Below are 18581 nucleotides of genomic sequence, written 5' to 3'. Positions count from 1 at the left end.
ATGAAGTTAATAATCCATTTGTATTTATAGTTTTGATGCGTATAATCGTTATTTCAACTTGAGTAGCATGTACTATATTTCGTCTTGCTTCAGTTTGGTTTACTTTCATATACATTTATCCTTACTTTTCTGTACCTTAATTCCTTGCCTAATAAGATAAATTGACATTTATTCGGTAATACAATGCTCTTGTGTATGGGTGTGTGTGTGTTTACAAAAAAAAGCCAATTGATTTGTAAGCAAATAGTCAAAGTTCTTATAGTACTAATGTAACTTTTTGAAAGAACATATAATTTAACAAACATGGCTTTTACTAGTTGGAACACCAATGTTATATCAAGGTCAAGGTCTATTTTATTAATTGGGTTTTTGGTTTTCGAAGAAGCATTGATTATTGATTATACACAACTGTATCTTCTTTTAATTGTATATTTCATGAATAGTATATCAGCCATAAATCATATATTTCAACGTGGACAATTTAAGAAATAAAGATTTTTCAATTTATGTTGTTTTTAGAGAGTAAAATACATTTGTATTCTAGTATATTGGATATCACTAATATTGACTTATACGTATTTGGCCATACGCTCATACCATTCCCTCAAAGTATTATCGCCCGGAACACCATCCAATATTCTGGCTTGGAAGACGTCATGGTTAAGAACGTCTACCATCACAAGGTATGAAAGCCATACAACATCAGTCCATCCCACTAAAACAATAAAATACAGTAATTGATTAATGAAAATATATTGTCAAATTTATATATTTCCATTTAAATGCGTATCTTAGCAACGCATACCTTTAGATCCAGACAAGTAAACAGACTTTGCTAGTTTAGCTCTAATATCCTTCAGTACTTCATTGGCGAGTTTAATTTTATCTTCTGGATTTCCGGCAAAGTTCTCAAGAGTAGTTCCGAACATGGCTTCACGAGTCTTTCTAAACTCGTTTTTGACAGCTTCATCACCAATTCTGTTTGCTATATTCACGATAACAAGACAGGAAAAAGGCATTGATAACATATCAATGCTTTCTTGGGCAGCCTTGTATAAAGCTTCATTTCCATGAAAAAGACTGGGGGCGTCAGGATAGGTGGCCTCAAGGTACTGAGCAATTTTCCACGAATCTTGTATGACAAGGTTTTTACTGGTATCCACAATAATGGGAACAGTTGGAGTTTCGGTGGTCTTTCTATAAGCAGAAAAGAAAGAAAAATGGAGAAAACGTATGTTAGCTGTCAGTCATGCTTCAAAGACGAAAAATACGCAAGAATAGCGTGTATTATGGCGTAACTTGACTTACGTCAATTTAGGAATTACAGTTGGGATCTCCCCAAGTTGAACCCACACAGTGTCAAATGGAATACCCTTTTATAAACACACAAACACATACATATAAGTATATATATATATACTTGATTAGAATATATATATATATATATTCGTAGCTTTTGGATTATGTATACTGGTTTTTTTTGTATTTACCTTGATGTTTAAAGAAATACGGGCTTTCAAGGTATTAGGAGACCCGCACTTCTTCTCAAAGTCGTTGAGTGCGAGATCATAGAGCTTAATTGACTGCATTGGGTTGATACGTGTAGTAAGGCAATAAAGAAAGTGTATGGTACAATTTCAAAAAGGTTACTGAACTGAGTATTTATATATATTATTTTTTCTAAAAACAAAATGGCTTATCAAACTTAAGCATATTCTTTGTTTTTCTTGTTTTAATGTAAAATTGGTAGGTGTGTATGTATATAGGTAGGTAGGTAGGTAGGTAGGTAGGTAGATATTTTTTAAGGCGTACTCTTTGTCGCAAAATATGCTATTACCTTTAAGAGGTTTGAGCATATTCTGAACACAGAGGGAAGGTGTACGTATTCATTACGAATCAACCTTTAAATCGCTAATCTTAAAATGTCCCATAAATGTACAAATCTTGAACACTCACCTAACCGAGTGTTTGATATCAACTCAATTGCTTACTAATTCGTTTTTTTTATCTAATAAAAAGATTTAAAATAATGACTCCCAAAGTCCCCCCCTCTCCCACCCTTCCCAATTCAGTCCTTGTTCAGTTTCACTAATAATATATATATACATGACGAGGGTTTAACTATTTTCTTATAAGCCACGTTGATACTCAGGAAACTTTTACACATTTAATGTGAAACTATTAATCTCTAAATACAAATGTCTTTAATATTTGTAAGATCATATTAGGGGTTGTATTAATGATTTACTAGGAAGTCAATAAATGTACAACTAATTTCATTAGAACCCTAAAGCCGCGCCCTCCCACTCCCCTCTCATTTTATTAGAATTATATTCAATGAACAATAAAGCACAAAATATTCTTTTTTGAACAGGGTTTTTAGAGCAAACAATCAGAAAAAGTAGACATAGTTGGGATGGACACACTAAAAGCTCAGAATTGTAAGCTGTATTATTTAATGAGAGTCTAAAACAAGAGTTCAAACAACTATGTCTGGTTTTCTTTTATTGTCCATTGAATTGAGAAGATTATGCTTTTGAAGGAAGATATGCTCTTCAGGCCCTTCAAATCACCTAGTACGTGGTGCAATTTGCGGCTGTTTTTGTTTGTCTTGTCCTGTCTTGTCTTGTCTTGTTATGTTTTTTTTTTGGAAATTACATCATCTTATAACCCGCCAGAAGAAAAAGCTCATGGTCAAATCTTCATCGACTTTGCAGTAAAATTTCGTATTAAGAAACAAATCCTTACTCCCAGAATCCCACTACCTCCCAGAGAACCTGTTCCTGATAATCCCTTTTCTCAGCTTATGACCGGAATCTCCGCCGTTCCTCACCAATCTCAACAATTTTCATTCGTCCGAAGCTGTGCCCAGTAGGACCAACTTGGTCTGGTGTTGCTGTACATTCTGGACTCATCAATGGATCGTCCAAGTTTCTAAAAGGAATTAATCTTTGTAGTTTTTGACCCTGTTGAGACCCCCCCAAAAAAAAGACCCTGGTGCTATCAGCCTCTAGTTACTTATTCTTGATTTTTCTGTGACCTTTTATTATTTCTTATATGCCTATTTATCCAGTATTCTTACCAGCTGTATGATTTACTTTAGTTTAATATTTCTCAAGCCCTTTTTCCCCTCAATGGGGGTTTTTTCAGTGCTCTTTTACTTCTAGGTGGACTAGTATTTTTTTGGTCTGCCTTGTTAATTTTTTTTGTTTCTTGATTTATTTCTTTACATATTCCCCTTCATATTTAGGGCTTTTACTTTTTATTTCATTTCAATTATTCCTCGGCTCTCATTGAGTCGCATACATGCTGCAGTGTGCAAGGCCTAGAAAACCCCGTAATAAAGTATTTCCACCTGGGTACTGCTACTATATCAAACTTTGACTGTACACTCCAACTAAACAATAACTTGGTGTCTGAGATCTTCTTTTTAAATATATATAAAAATAAGACTAATTATCCAGTACAATAGTCGTGTACTTTAACTTTGTAAAGAAAAAAAAATTAACAAAAACAAATAGGGAGAGAGAACGTTATTTCATAAAGTGAATTTTTTTACTTTTTTTTAAAATATAAACAAGACTAGATGAAACAAAAACCCAAATCCAAGACTTTTTGCCTTTACACAGAGAGAAATTGATCAGGAATCAAACCGTAGTAAGATCGATAAGATAACTGGGAAAACTAGATGAGGTTTAGTTGAGAAGAAGAATAAGAGAAATGTTAATTGTTTATAAAGATATCAAATTTGCACAGTAACGTACGGCATTACATGGCATTATATGGAATTATATGGCATTATATGGCATGGCATGGCATGGCAAGGTACGGCACGGCACGGCACTGCACTGCAAGGCACGGCAGAGTACGGCACGATATAGCAAATTTAACTGTTTCGGGATCTATTTTTATCTGCTTCCGCTACAAACCCAAAATAATATATTTAATGTCCTAATAAAATAAAAAGTGATAAAGATTGTATATTAAAATACCGAACATAAAATTTAACAAAAAGAGAAATTATTTGTATACCAGGATATCGGTTTACAAAATCTAATTAAGCTCAGTATAGTCTGGGGTTATAAATAACTATATGCATATATAAACAATATAAAAAAAAACTCAATACCTCAATACCTTAATACCCCAATATTTAATCTGATGCTACTGCTCTTTCTTCTTCTTCTTCTTCTTCTTATAATTCTTTTTATATTAAAAAGATCTTTATGAAAGCCACTTTGGCTTTACTTTAGTTTGTATAAATTGGTGGTATAAAATATATTAAGCTTATTTTATCAAGTTCAGTTTCATTATTAACCATTTTTTTATTAAAGATGTATATTATGCAGAATGATATATATATATTCAAATGTTACATTAACAGCTTGCTAGTCCTGTTTAAGTATTGCTATACATACATAAAGCAATATGCCGTTGTCTATGCAAAAGAATTTTTAAAAGAGGGATCTACCGATTAATCTATACACAGAAAGAAATGAATCATTTATTTACTGTCTAGAAAACCATTAAGGTTCTTTCCTTCCTTCATCATTATCTCTTCCTATCTTTTTTATTGTTATATTTATATTTATATCTATATGCAGATATGTCTGATTACAATTACTTTTTTTTATGGACCCATTTACTAGGTTTAATCTAATTCTGGGACTTATGTGGCGTCGATCGGTGGCACACCAGGTTTGGCTAATTCTAGCCAGGCTAAGCCAAGTCAAGCCCCGTCTGGTCGCAAGGGCTTCAATGTCATTAACTTGTTCCACATAGCCCAAGATCAGGTGAATTATCATGTATGACTTCAATAATTACTTGCCACACATGCACACAAGAAGTCAAGACCTACAAGCCACAATAGTTTTGGGCTATCTACTGGGATTGGTGAGAAAAGAAAATGGATCATTTGTAATTTTATAATCAAGCTAACTGACTCTGATGTTGTACTTCAAGATTTTATTGAAAATTAATGTTATTGCAAAAATAATGAATAAAATAAACGAATGCTTATAGATTATTATTATTAATTATTCTTTGGTTTTTGTCCGTTTTAGCCCACAGTGTGTACAAATATTGACCAAAAATAATAATAATGATCGTCGTTTAGAGAGTGTCTGTGTTTGTGTAAAGGTTTATTAGCTTTAATTATTATTATTTTAAAAACAGAAAGAAAGAAAGGCGGTTATTGATGGTACTCGGGTTTATTGTCCTTTCAAATCAGTACGATAATGACTTGACTTGATTAAAGCCAATGAACTCGACCAATAGACTTTACCGTATTGAATGTTGTCAAAGAAAAGTAAGATATATTCAATAGGAGCTCTAGTCCTTTTTTCTTTATTTTGCAATGTAGCATCTAGAAAGGCGGTTGAATTTTTTTTTGTTTAAAGTCTGAACTGATTTTATCATTATCATCATCAAAGCAAAATATACAGTTGATGATTAAGTGATATTATCAAAGGGAAGAAACAAAAAGGTGTGTTGTCAATCTAATTGCTACTGTTTCTTTGATTGGCAATACCTTTCCCTTGTCTGCTCTTCTCTAATTTGATCTTCTTTGCTGGGATCTGGTCAACCCACTTCATTCTATCAGTAAAATAGCAATATTCAAACCTTGTTTGTAATTTTATTAAAGTGGAGCTTTTATTATAGTGTGTGTGTGTCCTTGTGTCCTTGGATCTTTGTGTTCTTGTGCCTTTGTGCTTGTGTTTATCTGGTAGGAGAACCTAAAGCAAAATCTGATAGGAAGTATATTTCTTTATTTCTTTCTTTCCGTAGTCAACTACAATACAATTCTTTAAAGTGGTTGAATGAGGGAAATTACAGACTTTTATTGCCATAATTGAACAACAGGACAATGAGGAGGTCGAGTAAATCAACTAAAGGTGTATGAGGACATTTTTTAAGAGTAAAATCAAAATCAAAGTCAAAGCTAAAGTTAAGATCAAAGGCCTACAAGTAAATCAAAAGACTTTATATTGTTTTTGCTTGCTTGTTTGTAGTATTACAGAGGAGAATTAATACCAAGGTTAGAGGGTTGTACATTATTCTATTGCAGTAGTAAATGCAAACAATTCGTTTAGTTTTTCTTGTATTGAAATGACTGATCTATTGATATTTGATTTGCACAGGGGAAATACTCAGTAAGCAAAACAAACAAACAAATAAATACATAAGTTTGAATAAACTATTTTACACCCACACCCATACAAATGATATTATATATGTATAAATTTAAGCTTGGAAATATCAGGTCCAAATAAATAAATATAATACACCAAATAATTAGCCCTATTCCAATTCCAATTCTTTCTTGCTCTTTCTCTTGTTCTTTGTCTTGGTCTTATTGTATTTTTAATGGTAATGTTTCTAATAATAGATTCTAAAGAAGTGTCTATACAATTTGGCTGAGAAAGGATATAGATGTATTAGTATCATTATGCTTTTACAAAGTATTTTAAATATATTTTGTATATACATATACATATACATATATATATATATATATATATATATATATATCTTCAGCCATATTTATTATTTACTCTACAGCCCTCTCTCTCTCTCTCTATCTGTGTGTGTATGTGGCTTGTATATATGTTAAATAAATAAGTATATATATATGCAGAAAATGGAAGCCACCCCTTTGATGTTTGGTGATTAAAGAAACAATTGTGAATGTTTATATATGTATATATTTCAGTATAGATTGGCAGCTTTCTTTCTTTTGAAGGGGGGGTTACTTATGAGTTCAATGCTAATATATTTAATATATAATATTTATTTATTTATTAAACAAAGACTAATCAATATTGGTATCATGTATTGTTTGTTTGAGGTATAGAATATTCGTACAATAAATAAAGGCACCACATTAGAGGCTTTCAAATATATACTTTTATATGCTATAATATGTTATTTATTTAAAGCATGTGGTTCGACGGATATAAAGATGAAACTGTTGAACACAAGAAAGAAAGAAACAAAAAAAAAGCCGTGGTCATCGGGACAAGAATTAAAATATTTTAGGGTCAAAACAATTACACATTTATTTTAGTTTGGTTTAAGCAAAATCATCTTCTTCTTCTTCCTTCTTCCTTCTTCTTCTTCTTTATACATATATTGTAGATATTCAAGACACAATAGAAGAGAGCTTCATTACCATCATGTTGAGCTCAAATGAACCAAACCAAAAAAGTCGACCTTGGTTACTAGGCTGGCTATCATACTTTAGCCATCGCACATCTCCAGACACACCACAGGTGTTTATTAACCCTTCCTGTGCCAACGAAGACTGCACAAAGGACTTTAGATCCTATTCAAACCCTATCCAAACATCTCCTATCCTCTCCACAAACTCAGTAGCATCTAGTCCAACATCAAATGAAGATTATATCCGACAACACATCTTTAACAGCCACAACTACAACCACAACCATAGCCATAGCCATAGCCACAACTACGGCTACAGCCACGGTCCCAACCAAAACCAAAATCAAAGTCAACCCCACCAGCCTCGACAAAGCCTTACCTTGTCACTCACATCAGAGCGTCGAAACTCACAGCAGACAAATGCTTCGTCAGTCATGTCAGAAGACCAATTCTCATCAGCATCCTGCCACCAACGAGACTCCAAAGAAAGATCACGCCTTGGAGAACTCTGGTCAAAAGCACGTCGCAAACATCCTCACTATCCACGCTTTCATTGGCCACACCGTCTCCGCTCTTCACTCGCGTCTACCACATCCCTGAGCCATGAAGATCCTCACGAATGTTTACAACAACAGCAGCAACAACAGCAACAAATGGACCAATATCAACAACAATCTCCACAATTCTTACAACAGCAACAACAGCAGTCAGACTCTGGTCGTCTATACCTTTTACCATCCATTCAACAATATTCGAAGCGACAGTCGATTGGATCTCTTATCTCGGGTGACCTCCCTCCTGTACCTTCACGTCCATCATCTGTATTTTGCTCTCAACCAGCATCACCAAACTTTGCTGCCCTGATGAAAGACGGCTGTTTGTTTGATTATGAAGATGACGATATCGAGCCTTGTTCCTTGGAACCACCAAGTATTGACCGATGGACAGTAAAGCAAGAACTAGTACAGCTTGCACTTGATGGGTAAAGTGTTTAATTTTTATTTTATTTTTATTTTTATTTTTTGCTTGCTTGCTTGTTTGTTTATTATTATCGCTGCTTATGTATACACTCACCCACCTATAGAATAAAGAGAAAAATTATATATTGTACTTTAATGAACAAAGAGAATAAGGTGGGGTGTAGTTAAGTAGAGATGATGGTTATGATGATAGTAAACTTAGATAGGGATTTTTTTTCTCTTTTTCTTTACTCTACTATATAATTTTTTTTTTGTATCCTGCTTGGTTGTCATGGTGACCTAAACCTTGTTCTTTTTCGTTCTTTAGTGTATTTTGTAGCCCGATTGACGCACACACGGCTTCTTTGGATAGACATGTGTTACAAGTTGGGTAAGCTCAATAATTATATTATAGGACTGTTTGTCTACTTGTCTGTTTATGTGTACCAGGGTGTAATTTTTTTTTTAAAAAAAAATTGGGTTTTGTGGAATTGATACCAAGCAAAGAAAGTAATGATGAAATATAAAATCTTTAGATGTGGTGATGCTTCTTGGGCTATCAATGTAGCATTAGAGTATCCAAAGTCAATAGTTGTAGCCATGGATGATCGTGAGGGTGGACCACCTCCAAACAGACGGACTGTACCTCGGAATTTCAAGTTTATTCGGTGTTATCACACTCTTCTGGATGGACTGAGAAGCATGCCGGATCATGCATTTGATTTGGTTCACGTTCGATTCCTACTGCTGTCCTACACTGGGGCTGAATACCAGGCACTGATCAATGAGTGTTGGCGGGTCTGCAAACCTCAGGGATTTGTTGAGATTATCGAGATGGATATGAGAATGTATTTTGGAACGATTCGTGTAGACACTTCTGCAAGTCAACGGCTCAACTCAGAAGGTAAAGAAAAAGAAAAGATATATTGGGGCTGTGTTTACTGACAACATAAGATATAATATTTTTTACGCTACAATCAAATTTTATTATCACTAGTGATTCATGTGATCGAATCTAGATCTCTTGATCCTCGTTTGGCTAGACGACTACAAGATTTCTTCCATGATCTCAAACAACTCGGCCAGAGCACTTCTGCATACACTTCCCTGCCACTGGGAGTCTGGGGAGGAAGGCTAGGTGTGATGTTTAGAGAAGACGTGGAGACTCTGTTCAATATCTTCCAGCCAAGTGTAGCTGATCTCAATGATACAACCGAGCGTTCTGAGCAAGATATGGATCATCAATTTGAAAAGGTCAACCGTGAGATGGAGCAGAGCAGAGCATTTATGAATCTTCATTATGCTTATGCTCAAAAGCTTTAAAACACACAATATATATGTATCTTTGTAATTTTGCTTTTATTCTTTCATTTGTACATTTCACATTCTGTTATATTTTATATTCCTTGCTATTTTCATATCACTATTCTTTTCTTGTAATTTTTCTTTATTAATTAATTAATTAATTATTTATTTATTTATTTAATTATTATTCCTATTGTGATTATATCTTTTATATATATATATATATATATATATATTATACCTTCCTTTCTTTTACTATTACATTCTATTCACTTGATAATTTACCCACTTGTATACCTATATATCTAATCATAATAATAATGGTAGTAAAATGGAGGAGAAAGAATGAATGGAAGATTGGCCCTTGTACTGAGCTATCTCTGACAAAGTATCGGACTCACGTGACAAACAGAGTCACAGTGTCAAGTATAAACAAAAATGTTGGATTTAGTCCTACTGCTCTTCATTTCTAAAGTCAAAGAAGAAGAAAAATGTCGTTCTACAATGCCGGCATGCAGTCCCAGCAAATGGTGAATCCCCAAAACATTGCCATGGCAGAGCAAGAACTTGAATCAGTAACCGACCTTTTCAACCGGTAAATGATAATAATAATTAATTAATTAACTAATAGTGTGTATAAACTGGATAATTTCTTATTTTCAATACATATATATATATATACATATATATGACTTGTGATAAATTTCTAACTATTATTATTATTATTATTATTGCTAGTATTGCTGAATCGTGTCATACAAAGTGCATCTCTACAAAATATACTCAAAGCGACCTTACTCAGGGAGAGGCTGTCTGTATTGACCGTTGTGTATCAAAGTTCTTTGAAGTCAATGTCAAGATTGGAGAGAAGATGCAAAAGATGGGACAAAATTAGAAAGAAATTGAACAAAAAAAAAAAGAACAAAATAAAATAAAATAATTAATTAAATAAAGATATATATATATATATATATATGTGTAGAGAGAGAGAAATATAAAATAAGAAATAAGGAGAGGAGAGGAGAGGAGAGGAGAGGAGAGGAGAGGAATTTTCTGTATTATTGGTATTGAATTGAATTGAAAATTTAATTTAATTTTTTTTTTTTATTGAGGAACATTAGACAGATATACAAAGCGCACAGAAAGAATATCAAGTGTTTAATATATTTATAATAAATGTCAATAAACCAAATATATGTGTGTGCGCAGTGTATGTGCATACAAGATCTCTGTTGTTCTCTGTATGAGTTGGATTGTACTGAAATACATAATAAGATACAGTCAGATAAGACAGATAGACAGACGTGTATTTAAGAAATTAGGATATAAAGATATACATTTGAACGAAGCTTTATGTGGCTGGAATGACGTCTTTAGCAAGCCAATTGCAGAATTTAGTGTTAGTGTTAATGTGCTGATGTTAGCACTGGTGCTTATAAGAGTGTTTATTATAATGTATATTTAGATATTTGAAAAGGAGTGTAATGATGTTTCGTTCCTTTCACTTATTAGCCAAAAACAGGAAATAATTGTGCATTGATTTTTTTTTTAAAAAGATATATATCTTGTAACTTTATATAATTTATATATAAAGAAAACAAAAGAAGGAAAAGAAGAAAGAAATGTAAAAAGTATATAAAAAAAAACTTGTTTTGTTGAATAAAATATTTCTTGCCGACAACAAGGGAGATGTATATATAAAAGAAATAAAGGGATGAACGGAAGGAATAATGGAAGGAAGGAGGGGTTGTATAGAATATACCATATGGAAGAAAGAAGAAAGAATCTTATTGCTTGAATGATCGTATAATTTAGAGATCAAGAGAGAATCGATCTGAGCAAATTCGATTATAGTACTAATATTATTTATTACAGAAGATTCTTATTTATTTTGATTTAACAAAAACCAAACTGCATCTACAGATATTATACAAAATTGGCTGATAACCGATTCAGGTAAATTCATGGAATAAACCCACAATGGTCTAAACCCTTCAACTCCGAAGTCTAAAGAAGTATAGCGGCAAATAAAGAAATACTACAAACAGAAGAAGAAGAAATTAAGAATCAAATCGAAATCATCGTTACCATGGGAATTGATTGATGATGATGAAAATATATATATATATATATATATATATATAAAAAGAACAAAAAAAAGAAGAAAAAGAACAAAAGAATAAAAAAATAAAATAATTTAGACAAACAATTTTAGGACTGTAATGAATGTGCTGTACTACAGAACCTTTTGTTTTATTTTCTCTCTTATTTTCTTTTACTTTTTAATTTATAATACAAAATATACAAAATATCAATCTTAACAAGCAACCAAGCAAAAGAGAGACAACAAATAAATGATCTTTTTATATATACATATTTAAATAGAATAAGAAATTGCTGTTGATTTGGTACCCAATAGAATTGAATACATTAATATATATATATATTGTGTGTGTATAAAAATAGCGATAGGAAAATAAAAAAATAAAAAAATAAAAAATAAAAAGGAAAAAAATGGAAAGAGAATGGTAAAAGCTTCTTTCTTTTTCTATATATAATATATATATATATATATAAATACTGTAGCCTGCAAAACCAAAACCAAAAACCAAAATCAAAATCAAAATAAAAATAAAAAATTATATATATATATATATTAAGCATAAAAAATATGTGTAGTCCTCCCCACAAACCATCCTCTAGTCCTCTTCTCTTCTCTTCTTTCTCTCCAATGAACTACATCAGCCCTCTCAGACGTACTCACTCTCGTCGCCAGAATCGATTCAACCACACAAGCCTAACTACCTCTGACCGCAGCTTTGTCGAATTCATCCGTTGTCTTTCCAAAGCAAAGGGTCTCGTCCACGACCTCCAGTTATTCAACCAGCTTGTCTGTCCTGTACTTGGCTCAGCAACACTGCCGACAACACTAGGATCATCATCAATTCCATTTCAAATAGAACCTTCCTCACGCAGACATTTGATACAACACATCAACTCATATCTCAACAGCACATTCACAAGATTCTCACACCTCTGCAAGGCACTACTCATCATACTCACAAAAATCGAAGCAAACCACCCTGTCCGCAAAGAGCGAATCGACTCCTTCCGTCAAGACGTACATGACCAATGGCAGACTGCGACAAAGATTCGGACAAGTCTCCTATTATACATCCAACCTTTTCGATCTCTTCCGTTACCGATCTCTTACAGTACTTCATCTACCATCTAAGCTCAACCAAAACCAAAAGGGACAGCATTTTCTTTTGTTAAACTGCCATTATCCCATTATTCTTCTTTACCAAACACATTACACAAAATCTATCTATATTCCCCATTTCTTTGTCCTTTTGCCAATATTGTACATACGTTCTTTCCTCTTTTCATTATCATTAATATACTATCCTTTATTATTTTCTTGTACCATAAATAAATAACTAGCTAACAAATCATTTCATTTCATTTCATTTCATTTCAATTAAAATCAAATCAAATCAAAAATAATAATACATTTTTCTTCCTTTTCTTCTTTAAGCGCACGCCTTAAAATAATACTACTATTGCTACTATAGAAAATACCAAAAAATGAAAAATAATAATAAAAACATCTTAAGAACATTCCACATCCTTCTACTTGCTTCTATGCGCCTGAGTTCATATTTTACACTTCCTATATTAGGCTTTCATTTGATCACAGATCCTTTGTTACAGATAAAGTATAAAAATGTATATTATATTATTTATATATAAAAAATATATATGATGTATTTTGGTTGCTTGCTTGCTTGCTTGCTTGGTTGGTTGGTTGGTTGTGTATGTATTATATATATATATATATATATACTATATATCTATTTCTTTTTACTGTCCACCGTTGCTGGTGCTGCTACAGACAGTCTTGTGTCCAGACTTCCAGTGCTCCTTTTGGCACTCACGCGAGCAGTATGCAACACGCTGGCATTGTCCACAATGCTTAAAGCTATTTTCTTCTTCCTCGACCTTTTGGCAACCGCTGTTACCACACTTCTTATGCTTCCCACTCTCAGATGTGGCTGTGGCTGTAGATGTGGACGTAGCGGCCTCCTTGGCCAACTGACGGATCAATTTCTCCTTGTCTGACTGGCTCAGCTTCTCAAAAGTGTCTGCGTTCTCTTTCTCGAGTGCAACCTTGGCTGCCATCTTGGCACGCAGAATACGCACCAGGTAGTTGTAAGCCTCAAGCTCACCACGGATCAATGCCAGTTCCATATAGTTCTGAGCCTTGGCCATATCGTACAATCCATACTCTTTAGATCCAAAGATCAAACCCAGCATCAGCATTGCATCAGGATCACCACTGTTAGCAGCATTCTTTTTTTTATATACAAGAAAATATATATTATTATTAGTTTATTATCATTTTTTAAAAAAAATAAAATAAAAAAATTACCTCCATAAGCTCCATTCCAGTAATAACGTACTCTTCAGGATCATTACCAGGGTTACCAGCATCAGCTGCTACCTTGCTGTCCTTGGACATCAAAAGATAAAGTCTACCCACTTTATACAAATAAATTTATAGCTCATTAGTTTAGGAACTACCTCATCTAATCTTCCCTCTCAATAAAAAAACAAAATTAAATACAGGTACTTACAAGCATTTGAAGAGGGAGCATAACCCCACTGCTTGGCACGCTCAAAATAAGAAATGGACTTCTCAAGGTCCTTGATATTAACTGTAGCTCCAGAGTTTCCCTGGTAAATGATTGCCAGGTTGTGAGCAGAATCAGGATAACCTTATTATCAATACATGAACCATAGCATAATACACATTTTTTGTTATAAGTGAGTAGGTTAGTGGAGAGGTCAATTTAATGTTCTTTTTTTTTTACCTTGTTCATAAGCCTGTTCATAATATTCAATAGCACGCTTAATATCCTGCTTGCAGCCAATACCATTTTCATAAAAGAATCCGAGCTTGTGACATGCCATCTAATAAATGAATCATGCACCCAAGAAAAAAAAAGTATTAGATAAAAGCATGACATGATATATAACACTCAAATAAAAACAAATAAAAACAAAACCACAAGACAACTATATCCGCACTTACTGGATTGCACTTATTGGCAGCCTTGGTATACCATTCTAGTGCCAATTTCTTGGGATCCTGGCCAGGCAAGTTCTTGCCTGAAGCCAACTTCTCTTCCTGGGTGTAGAGCGATCCGATCTGGACAGCTGCCATAGTATAGCCCTTTTCAAATGCACGTTCCAGAAGACGTTTGGCTCCTGCGAAATTAGGGCTGGCCACCGGACTCAGGCTGGCTCTGTCCTCTGGTCCAGAAGGTTCACGGCGAAGACCACCATACAGCAAACTGCCCAACAACAGATCGTGCACACTGCAGTCTTTGTTCTTTTCGTCCAAATCGAGACCCTTGGCAGCCTTGTCGATGTCCATATCAGTCTCTGAAAGAGCCTGGACAGCCTCTTGCTGGACTGTCTCGAACAAGGTACATTCATCGACATATTTAACATTGGCACGTTCAAGCTAATTTTCCACCCAAAAAAAAAAAAAGACAAAAAAGACAAAAAACCAAAAAAAAAGGGTATATTTTTATTTAATACACACAGGTCATAGATAGATACATATATACATATGAATTAAATTTTCTTTTAAATAAATAATAATATGATATGATATGATATGCATATAAATTTGAATTATAATTAAATTAAATTAAATTAAATTACTATTTATTTATTTATTTATTTATTTTTATTATATATATATCTCTTTCTCTTAATTTTTTTGGTACCTTTTTGGCAACACTGTTACGCTTCTCATATTCCTGAGAAAGTTGCTGGGCAGCAATAGGCATTGCAGTAGGCAGCTTTTGAGCAAACTCGGGATCGGTTTCATTGTACAGGGCAACCAAGAGCGAAGATTGCTGCTGAGTCAAACCCAAGAAAGCTGGGATTTCAGAGGCAGTTGAGTTCATGCCATCGTCCATAACTTGTGCAGTTGCTTGAATCTGTGCCATTTCGAAACTTTTTTATATATATTATATATATATATATATAATGCTGATTAGATCACATTAAAAAAGATGTTCCAAATCTTGCAAGTAGAAAAAAAGATGACAATTGTGACAGCTTAATACATATGTCACGGCTTTTTTTCTTATTTTTATTTATTTTTATTAGAGAAAGAGACACAGATGTTAGAAAAATGTGTGTGTGTGATGTCTTTTTTGGACTTTTGCTATACTTCTAAAAAAGGATATATTATGCTTTTTTAAAACACATACTCTAATAAAAAAAATAATACATATCAATGCTGAAATATAACAGTGAATATTTGAAAATGAACAAACTTAACTCAATAAATAAATACTAGGCACCAGAAGCAATGGGAGTAGTAACAGTGGCAGTGGTAGTAGTAGCAGTAATAGAGAAAGTGTAAATCAATGTTCGAATACGTTTTACAAAGCGTTAAGAAATAAAACTTTTTGAGTTACCGCTGGTAACAGAATGATAAAAATTAAATCCCATCTGTACAAGACTCATAAATACTGCTATATTAGGATATTATATTAAACAAACGCCACAATCCCCGTATAATCTGGGATTACAAATATCAAAAAATTAACAAAAAAAGTAATAAAAAAAACACACAAAAAAAAAATATAAAAAAAATTCAGAAAATATTTTGTCAAGTCAAAGCGTATTTTACATAATTTAGATGAACAAAAGAAAAAGCACAATGAAATGGATCAAAACCGAGATTAAAGTCGTATATGTACCAATAAATTGTACTCATATATTATATTATTATTGCTGTATATATGGCTAATCTTAACATATACACACAATAGTGGTAAGGAGTGATTTTAATACAATCAAAGCACAAAATTATGATGACGTATGTATACTTTTTCGATGTTAATTAAACGTCGAGTTTTTTTTTTTTTTTGCTGGCCTTATTTTTCTTCTTCATTTATATATATAAAAATACAAAATAAAATATGCCTCCTAAAAGAAAGACCAGAGCAGCCGCAGCAGCCGCCGCAGCCGCAGCAGAAGATACAACCACAACCACAACGTTAGATAAAAAAGAGACAGAAACACCAGTCGTCTCTCAAAAAAGCATCCCAACCAAGACCGAGACTATTACAGAGACGATCGTTGAAGAAACTACCGAGACATCCAAAGGCAAACGCAAGCGGACCACAACCCAATCGAAAGTTACTGTTACTGTTGACAATAGTGCACAAGATGCATCAGAGGAATCAGAACAAAACGTAGGATCGGATGATACCAAAATGATTGAATCCAATGACAAGACAAACGAAAACGAAAAATCTCAAAACCTCGAATCTGGATCCACAACAAGCGTAAACAATAACAACGATGAAAACAGCACTGATAATAGCAATGATGACAATAATGATGACGAGGCACAGCCAGCTACTCCTAAAGGAGCATTAGCCGAACGCATGGAAAAGCTCAAAGCATTGAAGCGACGACGAGTAAGAAATTACAAATCCACACTATATACATAAACTAAAACTAAAACTAAAACTAAAACTATTTAAAATTTAAAATATGAACAGTATTGATGATTGTGAGAATGTTTCTTTTTATTAATTTTATTATTATTTATAAAGGTTACCGAGGTGGAACAAGGAAATCGTCGAGACCGTAATCTTGAGTTTCAGCGTAGCAAAGAGAATCCTAGATTGGATGCAAGGAATGAGAGAAAGAAACAAGAGTCATTGAAACTGAAAGAAAAGCAGGTAACGTAACGTAATTAACGTTTATACATACTACATTATACTGCACAAAACAACTATTTGGCTACTTTAACTGTCGTTATTATTGTTATATATTATTAAATTAATAATAATGCTTTTTTTTGTTATATTTGATTTTTTTTTACTAGGACGCTAAAGATAATGGTGAAGATTATGAAAGAAAACAGTTTTGGAAATACTCGGCAGAGTCGGTTGATTCTTGGGAGAAGAAGATGGCCAAGAAAGCAAAGATGGCCAACAATGGATTTACTGGTAAAATAATAATAATTTGCAATATTACCACTATAAAAAGAAAGAAAGAAAGAAGAAGAAGAATAAGAAGAAGCCTTTGGATCCTCCATACACACAGACATTCACACTTTTGCTCTTTGTAGATCATACTCAGGCTGCCCACAAAAAATACATCAAGTTAATGTCAGACTTCAAACCTGACATGAACTCATACGCTGAAAAGAAATTGGAAAGCATTGAGCGTGCTATTCGAAATGGAGAAGATCCCTCAGACTTTGCTTCTGCTGCCAATAACCTTGAATACGCTTCTGTAACCGACAAGACATCCAAAGAAGCAATCGAGCGCTTGGCCCAAGACACCAAGAAACAGTAAGTCAAATATATATATGCGCGCGCGCTTGTGTTTGTATATTCTATTGAATTCATTATAACCTCGCTTTCTTTCTTTCTTTTACTTTAATAGGATCATTCAACGCGAGACCCGTTCGCGTGATCGCAAGGAGTCTTCTGATGATATTTCGTGGATCAATGAAAAGAACCGCGTCTTTAACCAAAAGATTTCCAGATTCTACGATAAATATACAAGAGAAATTCGCGAGAACCTCGAGAGAGGAACTGCACTGTAGTATAATATATTTTGTCTTTTTATTATTATTATTATTTTTTTGCTGTTACTTTTCTTTCTTTCTTTCTCTTTCTCTCGCCTTTTTCTTCTTTCATACTTTGCACAAAACCCTACAAAGAAGCTCAATACACACACACACACGTGCACATGCACACACAAACACACACACACACACACACATATATATATATATGCTCTTTATAATTTTCTATGAAGATTAATGAAGATATGTAGTATGCTGTTATTATTCGCATTACTTGAATTATATTAGCACGCACAGCAGTTGGTTCCAATAACCCCCTAGTAAATAACGCGTATACTCTCTTATAACTTGTTAGATCGATATAATAAATGATGTAATTATTATGGGGTTGGCTTGCTAGTAGCCAGTTTGTAGAAATTTTAACTTTTACAAGTATATATATGCGCATGTACACGGTGTAAATATGATTGTTTCCGTTTCTTTTTTTATTGGCTCTGACTACAAGCTATATTGTTTTTTGG

The 18581-nt window shown here is 33.4% G+C and overlaps 7 protein-coding genes across 7 annotated transcripts; 5 read left to right on the top strand and 2 right to left on the bottom strand.

The window, feature by feature from the left end:
• Positions 1–569: 569 nt before the first annotated feature.
• Positions 570–1589, bottom strand: PHYBLDRAFT_139551 (hypothetical protein; the record flags this gene model as incomplete). The annotated part of the gene is made up of 4 exons (XM_018430246.1): positions 570–715; positions 806–1197; positions 1309–1373; positions 1491–1589. The coding sequence occupies 4 exons, from the start codon at positions 1587–1589 to the stop codon at positions 570–572; spliced, it is 702 nt and encodes a 233-aa protein (XP_018297557.1).
• A 941-nt stretch (positions 1590–2530) lies between these two features.
• On the top strand, positions 2531–3955 carry PHYBLDRAFT_58565 (hypothetical protein; the record flags this gene model as incomplete). Its single annotated transcript, XM_018440351.1, has 3 exons — positions 2531–2871; positions 3582–3657; positions 3740–3955. The coding sequence occupies 3 exons, from the start codon at positions 2531–2533 to the stop codon at positions 3953–3955; spliced, it is 633 nt and encodes a 210-aa protein (XP_018297556.1).
• Positions 3956–7175: 3220 nt separating this feature from the next.
• PHYBLDRAFT_139549 (hypothetical protein) lies at positions 7176–9443 on the top strand (the record flags this gene model as incomplete). Its single annotated transcript, XM_018430245.1, has 4 exons — positions 7176–8143; positions 8449–8511; positions 8657–9024; positions 9118–9443. The coding sequence occupies 4 exons, from the start codon at positions 7176–7178 to the stop codon at positions 9441–9443; spliced, it is 1725 nt and encodes a 574-aa protein (XP_018297555.1).
• A 509-nt stretch (positions 9444–9952) lies between these two features.
• On the top strand, positions 9953–10320 carry PHYBLDRAFT_106968 (hypothetical protein; the record flags this gene model as incomplete). The annotated part of the gene is made up of 2 exons (XM_018427971.1): positions 9953–10020; positions 10164–10320. 2 exons carry the CDS (start codon positions 9953–9955, stop codon positions 10318–10320), a joined length of 225 nt encoding a protein of 74 aa, XP_018297554.1.
• Positions 10321–12156: 1836 nt separating this feature from the next.
• PHYBLDRAFT_75537 (hypothetical protein) lies at positions 12157–12932 on the top strand (the record flags this gene model as incomplete). The annotated part of the gene is made up of 1 exon (XM_018443068.1): positions 12157–12932. The coding sequence occupies one exon, from the start codon at positions 12157–12159 to the stop codon at positions 12658–12660; it is 504 nt and encodes a 167-aa protein (XP_018297553.1). The 3' UTR covers positions 12661–12932.
• Positions 12933–13083: 151 nt separating this feature from the next.
• PHYBLDRAFT_179120 (hypothetical protein) lies at positions 13084–15448 on the bottom strand (the record flags this gene model as incomplete). Its single annotated transcript, XM_018438105.1, has 6 exons — positions 13084–13778; positions 13858–13967; positions 14063–14203; positions 14300–14399; positions 14521–14955; positions 15224–15448. 6 exons carry the CDS (start codon positions 15446–15448, stop codon positions 13290–13292), a joined length of 1500 nt encoding a protein of 499 aa, XP_018297552.1. The 3' UTR covers positions 13084–13289.
• Positions 15449–16432: 984 nt separating this feature from the next.
• PHYBLDRAFT_58561 (hypothetical protein) lies at positions 16433–18078 on the top strand (the record flags this gene model as incomplete). Its single annotated transcript, XM_018440350.1, has 5 exons — positions 16433–16936; positions 17075–17203; positions 17350–17473; positions 17518–17821; positions 17916–18078. 5 exons carry the CDS (start codon positions 16433–16435, stop codon positions 18076–18078), a joined length of 1224 nt encoding a protein of 407 aa, XP_018297551.1.
• Positions 18079–18581: the final 503 nt, after the last annotated feature.

Source organism: Phycomyces blakesleeanus, assembly GCF_001638985.1.
Source record: "Phycomyces blakesleeanus NRRL 1555(-) unplaced genomic scaffold PHYBLscaffold_2, whole genome shotgun sequence".
Lineage (NCBI taxonomy): Eukaryota > Fungi > Mucoromycota > Mucoromycetes > Mucorales > Phycomycetaceae > Phycomyces > Phycomyces blakesleeanus.
Note: the sequence above shows the minus strand (reverse complement) of the source record. Positions and strands in the feature narration are given on the sequence as shown.